The sequence below is a fragment of the Cebus imitator genome, unplaced genomic scaffold (assembly GCF_001604975.1).
Source record: "Cebus imitator isolate Cc_AM_T3 unplaced genomic scaffold, Cebus_imitator-1.0 Scaffold216, whole genome shotgun sequence".
Lineage (NCBI taxonomy): Eukaryota > Metazoa > Chordata > Mammalia > Primates > Cebidae > Cebus > Cebus imitator.
This window is the reverse complement of record NW_016107531.1, coordinates 360848-367179: the sequence shown is the minus strand read 5'-3', so window position 1 is coordinate 367179 and position 6332 is coordinate 360848. Positions and strand designations below refer to the sequence as shown.

At 55.5% G+C, this 6332-nt stretch overlaps 1 protein-coding gene and 1 non-coding gene across 4 annotated transcripts in view; one reads left to right on the top strand and one right to left on the bottom strand.

Moving 5' to 3' along the window:
- Positions 1-1188: 1188 nt before the first annotated feature.
- Positions 1189-1279, bottom strand: TRNAR-UCU. The gene is given in 2 exon segments: positions 1189-1224; positions 1243-1279. It is a non-coding gene; the product is annotated as a tRNA-Arg (tRNA).
- Positions 1280-1587: 308 nt separating this feature from the next.
- Positions 1588-6332, top strand: part of SLC27A4 (solute carrier family 27 member 4) — a 16001-nt gene continuing 11256 nt past the window's right edge. Inside the window, exons 1-3 of one of the 3 annotated variants that reach the window (XM_037745884.1) lie at positions 1588-1662; positions 3112-3278; positions 5114-5508. In XM_037745884.1, the coding sequence (XP_037601812.1) occupies positions 3118-3278; positions 5114-5508 (556 nt within the window). In that variant the 5' untranslated portion in view covers positions 1588-1662; positions 3112-3117. Of the gene's footprint in view, positions 1941-3111; positions 3279-5113; positions 5509-6332 lie in introns of all 3 variants that reach the window. The other 2 variants (XM_017548997.2, XM_037745885.1) reach the window with 2 other exon arrangements.

The following is a 6332-nucleotide window of genomic DNA, read 5'->3' as shown; positions in this document are numbered from 1 at the left end:
ATTTCATCTTTTTAAAATTATTATTACTATTTTGAGACAGTCTGCTCTGTCGCCCAGGCTGGAGTGCAGTGGTGCAATCTCAGCTCACTGCAACCACCATCTCTTAGGTTCAGTGATTCTCATGCCTCAGCCTCCCAAATAGCTGGAATTACAGATGTGCACCACCATGCCTGGCTAATTTTTGTATTTTAATAGAGACAGGGTTTCGCCGTGTTGGCCAGGCTGGTCTTGAACTCCTGAGCTCATGTGATCTGCTGACCTCAGTCTCCCAAAGTACTGGGATTATAGGTGTCAGCCACCGTGCCCAGCTTATTTTTATTTTTTTGAGAGAGGATCTCACTCTGTTGCTCAAGGTGGAGTACAATGGTGCAATCGCAGCTCACTACAGCCCCAGGTTCCAGAGCTCAAGCAACCCTCCCACCTCAGCCTACGGCGTAGCTGGGAGTACAAGCAGGAGCTACCTGGCTAATTTTTTTTTTTTTTTTTTCCTGTAGAGTCAAGGTCTCACTATGTTGCCCAGGCTGGTCTTGAACTCCTGGGCTGAAGCAATCCTTCTGCCCCAGCCTTCCAAAATGCTGGGATTATAGGCTTGAGCCACCACGCCAGTCCCAAAGTTTCTCTTTTTCTTTTTCTTTTCTTTCTTTTTTTTTTTTTTGAGATGGAGTCTTGCTCTGTTGCCCAGGCTAGAGTGAAGTCATGCAATCTCGGCTCACTGCAACTTCCGCCTCCCGGATTCAGGCAATTCGCCTGCCTCAGCCTCCCGGGGATCTATTAATATTTAAGGACAAATGGCAACTGTGGATACCCAACATGGTGGGTTAGCAAGAGACCAAATTTTCAGAGGCCAAGAGCCCTACAGGGCTAAGAATCTGGCTGTTCGCCTATGGTTCTTTAGGTGGCATGACAAATAAGGGGATAGGTTTATAGTTAGCTGATTTACTGCAAGGACCAGAGATCATAGGCTGAAGTAAATAAAGGGCCTCCAAATCTGTGTCCTTTGTGCCAACAGGTGTGCCAGGCTGCTCACAAGACACCATGGTATTAGAAAGGATTTCTCTTAGTCATCCGGAAGTCAGGTTTATGGCTGTTTCGCAGCAAAGTTGGGTGTGGTGACCTGTGATTTCCTTGTTATATAGAGTCCTTATAAAACATGCAAGTGGAAGTCAGGGAGTAGGAGCTGTCAAAACTCGACTCTGGTGGGACTCGAACCCACAACCTTTGAATGGCCACACCAGGCTCGGCTAGAAGTCCAATGCGCTATCCGTTGCGCCACAGAGCCGGCTGCTGAAGCCTCCCTACTCGCTCACCTCTGCCTGAAACTGCCCTCTTAGGGAGCTTCTAGGTGTGGTGCTGGGTGTTTGCCGAACTCGGCTGGGGCGCGAACGCGTGCTCCGGGGTTTCGGCTGTGGTGTGGACGGGAGCGCTCTCCCTACATCTGGGCGCCAGGGATGGCAGGGAGGAAGGGCCGGGGTGAAGCCCGCCTGTCTCCTCTCAGACTCTGGGGTCTCTGTGGCCGGGCGGGGCCGCGCGGGTTGGACTACAACTCCCAGCGTCCGGCGCGGCGGCGCCGCCCAAAGCCGTGTGCGCGCAGGGCTGGCTGGGGTCGGGAGCGCTGTAGCTGCGCTGCGCTGCCGGCTCTGCGGCTTCCCTGCCGCGGAAAAGGTGCGGGAGGCTGTACCGCGGACCGGCATAGCCGGTTTGGGTTGCGGGAGGCGGGCGGGGGAGGAGCGCGGCGGGAGGGGCCGGGCGGCGGGCGGGGCTGGCTGGGCGGCCAGGCCATGCAGGGCGCAGATTCGGCTTGGTGCTGCTGAGACCCGGCTCCGGGCGCCCAGAGGTGGCTCATGCCCCCAGCTCTCCCCACTCCGCTACTGCAACCCGAGCCACATCTGGACAGGACGCCGCGCGGCGGAGCTGACGCCGGGTGAGCACAGGCTGGGCGGGTGGGTTACCGAGTGGGGAAATGTGCCGGGCCGAGTTGGGCGAGGTGGTTGCGCCGACCCGAGGTTGGGGGCGCGCCCTGCGGCGCTCTCTCCCTGACAGACGCTCTGTTACGCTGCTGTCTAGGCGCGAGGGCGGTACGCGTGACCCGGGACAGGGGCCCGAGAGAACCGGTCACCCCCTTCTGGCCTCTTCTTGCCCTGTCCCCCAGCCTTCCAGGACGGGTTCCTGCCCCTCTGCTCTGGCAGGCTCTGGGAGAGCTGAGAACCCTGGACCCTGGCGTTGGAGTTGGGACTCTGGTTCAGTACCTCCGCACCCGGCTTTTGCTTTTCGCTAGGGGAAGGGGGAGGTGGTGTGTCAGCGCTCCTTGTGGTCCAGACCATTCCCTCATCCCGGCTTGGAGGCTCTCAAGCCCCTTCACATTCGTGACCTTCAGCTTCTCCCAAGAACAGGAAAACCCGGAGAAAAACAGTCCCATCAGCTGTCCCCTTGAGCAAGTCCGCAAAGCTCCAGGAATAGAACCCAAGAGTCCTAGCTCAGCCCCAGCCAGCCCCTGCAGCACAGTCGTTCCCCTCCCCCTAAGCTCCAGACCCCGAAGATTCATCTGGGTGGTTGTGTGTGTCTCTGTTTTGGGGAGTGGTGCCTTCAACGTTCTCCTCGCCTCCCTTAATCAGGCTTTGCCCCCTGGGCGGTCACCTCTCAAGTACCTCCGGGCTCTAACTCGTTTGCTGGGTCGCCCTCTATCGACCAGCAGAGGCACTGCGATGCTTTAGCCTGTGGGCAGGGACAGAGCTGGGCTCCTTTTCCAGGGAGCTGCCCCTTTGAGTGTTTTGACTTGGCCTGGTGATCCACAGAACCTCCCTGGGTCTCTGGGTGGGGAGTCGAGACAGAGGCTCTTTTTTTTTTTTTTTTTTTTTGAGACAGAGTCTTGCTCTGTTGCCCAGGCGAGATCTCAGCTCCCTAGAACCAGCTTCCTGCTTCTCACTCCTGGAATTCCTTACCTCAAGTACCAAGCCTGGGAAGGGACCCCTGTGGTCAGTCACCGGATTCAGTATGGCTAAGCCTTACCAGACGCTGTCCACTTGGAATCACAGTGGTTTGGCTGCCTGGGCTGGGAGGTGGGAGACCTGGAGAGACGGGTGTTTGGGTCCACTAACTGCTCTGTGTCCACAGGCCACAATGCTGCTTGGGGCCTCTCTGGTGGGGGTGCTGCTGTTCTCCAAGCTGGTGCTGAAACTACCCTGGACCCAGGTGGGGTTCTCCCTGCTGTTTCTCTACTTGGGATCTGGTGGCTGGCGCTTCATCCGGGTCTTCATCAAGACCGTCAGGCGCGATATCTTGTGAGTACCTGGTCCAGCCTTTCCTGGGGTCTCTCACACCACGATGGGCTTCTGGTCCCCTAGGTCTCCTCAGGCCAGACCCATAATCTCTACCAGCACTGGGCAGCTGAGCTGAGTCCCAGAACAGCAGCCTCTGCTCCATACCCTTTCTCTGATGATAGTACCTGGTACCTCCATCTCCAAGGTCAAAGTCTTCTCCCAGGGACTTTCCCTAACTTGAGGGTCCTAGGCCTCAGGCAGGCTTGGCCTAGGACATACATTGAACGCCAGGTGTGTTGAGACATCTGTAAGAGGTCCTGAGGACTCTGTAGTTTACAAGAGGGTAAAGAGGAACCCTGGGGGGAGGCCCTGCCCTCAGGTTGGCAGTGGTGCAAGATGGCACAGGGGGCACTGAGTTCTAGAGCAGGGCCCCTACTCAGATGTCTGGGAGAACTTACTCCCCAAAGAAGCCCAGGTATGCTCCAAGGGGCATCCTGTACCTGAAATACCTATTCCTCCTTGTTCTCCATTAGGTGCCAGGCTAGCTTTGGGGTCCAGAGAGGAATAAGGCAGACCCTGTCTGCCAAGCTCAAATTAGTCAGGAGAAAGAAGGGGACATAGCACATCTGTAAACTGGCAGTGCCATGTCGGCAGAGACCTGAGCACAGCCTTGCTCACTACTATGTCCCAGTACCCAGCACAGTGACCCACACTCAGCACAGGTAACTCAGCATTTGTCAATCTGGGTTGATTACAAAAGAAAGCACAGAGTGGCGTACCCTGAAGGGCAGTAGCATGAAGCAAGGAGAGGCGGCCTCCAGCCAGGGCCCTGGGAATCAGAGAAGGCCTCCTGGAGGAAAAGCGGCTGTTCTGGAGAGGTGCCTTAGTTGTGGTGGATGGAGATGAGTCCAGCCAGAAGTCACAGCATCAGCAAAGGCATGGAGTCCAGGGCTGGGCACAGTGGCTCACGCCTATAATCCCAGCACTTTGGGAGGCCGAAGCACGTGGATCACTTGACCTCAGGGGTTCGAGACCAACCTGAGCAACCTGGCAAAACCCCGTCCCTACCAAAATACAAAAAAATTAGCCGGGCATGGTGGTGTGCACCTGTGGCTCCAGCCACTTGGGAGGCTGAGGTGTGAGCATCATTTGAGCCTGGGAGGCAGAGGTTGCAGTGAGCTGACATTGCACCACTGCACTCCAACCTGGGTGACAGAGTGTGACCCCATCTCAAAAAAAAAAAAATGGTGACAGGGTGGGATGTTGCCAAGTGATTCCACAAACCTATAAAATATCTACTCTGTGCCTGGCACAGGACCCAGGGGACAGAGTGGTGAATAAGACAGAAACCTGTCTCAGTGAGGCTCACAGGGAGAAAGACTGGACAGACCAGCAAACTCATTCTTTATTTACTGTGGTCATGCTGGAGGGGGGGAGCAGTTGGACTGTGGGAGGGCCCGAACAAGGAGTTTGGACTTTTACAGAAAGCTTGAGAGACCTAGGTTTCTGCTGGAGCAGCGGGCTGAGAGGGTAGGAGTTGAATTCTGGAGCTAGAGAGGCCTGGAGTTCAAATCTTAGCTCAGCCACCATCCATGAAGCTTTGAGCAGGCCATGGCACCCTGAGAGCCTTGATTTCCTTCTGTGTAAGAGGAGAGGAGAATCATATGAATTCTCAGTGTTATTGGGAGGCATTAGTGAGACAGTGCATGTTCCCAGCAGGAGCCAGGAGATGAAAGTGTCATAAGGGGTCTAGCTCATGAAGCATAGGCTGGCAAGGCAGCAGCCTGGGGTAGGGTATCAGGACCCCCCAACTCCCATCCATGGCAGACACAGCGCCCTCTCTTGCTCCCACACAGTGGCGGCCTGGTGCTCCTGAAGGTGAAGGCAAAGGTGCGGCGGTACCTGCGGGAGCGGCAGACAGTGCCCATTTTGTTTGCCTCTACCGTTCGGCGCCACCCCAACAAGACAGCCCTGATCTTCGAGGGCACAGATACCCACTGGACCTTCTGCCAGCTGGATGACTACTCAAGCAGCGTAGCCAACTTCCTGCAGGCCCGGGGCCTGGCCTCAGGTGATGTGGCTGCCCTCTTCATGGAGAACCGCAATGAGTTCGTGGGCCTATGGCTGGGCATGGCCAAGCTCGGTGTGGAGGCGGCCCTCATCAACACCAACCTGCGGCGGGATGCCCTACTCCACTGCCTCACCACCTCGCGCGCACGGGCCCTTGTCTTTGGCAGTGAAATGGCCTCAGGTGAGCCCCAAGGGGGCGGGGGACAAGAGGAATCCCATGGGATCTTGCATAGACAACAATTCCCTTCCAGCCCTGCAGAGGCTGTGTGGGTCAGTGGTTAAGGGCATAGAGTGGAGCCAGATGGCTTAGGCTATACCATGAGTAAACTGGAGATCCTGGAAAAGGGACTGAATTCTCTGAGCTTCATTTTTTTCATTCTTCGTTTCTACCTCAATGTTTTCAAAAAGGTACTTCAGGCTGGGCACAGTGGCTCACACCTATAATCCCAGCACATTGGGAGGCCCAGGCAGGAGGATCCCTTGAGCCCTGGAGTTTGAGACCAGCCTGGGCAACATAGTAAGACCTTATCTCTACTAAGAAACTCTTGTTTTGAGACAGGGTCTTTCTCTGTCACCCAGGCTGGAATGCAGTGGTGCAATCACAGTTCACTGCAGCCTTGACCTCCCAGAGTCAAGCAATCCTTCCACCTCAACCTCCTGAATAGATGGAACCACAGACATGCACCACCATGCCTGGCTACATTTTGCATTTATTGTAGATACTTACATTCGCCCTGTTTCCCAGGCTGGTCTCAGACTCTTGAGTTCAAGTCATTTACCTGCCTTGGCCTCTCAAAGTGCTGGGATTATAGGCATGAACCACCATGCCTGGCCTACTAAAAAAGTTTTTAAAAAATTAAGTGGGCGTGATGATATGCACCTGTAGTCACAGGTACTCAGAGGCTGAGGCAGGAGGATTGCTTGAGACTAAGAGGTCAAGGCTGCAGTGAGCTATGATTGTGCCACTTCACTCTAGCCTGGCAGACAGTGAGACTCCGTCTCAAA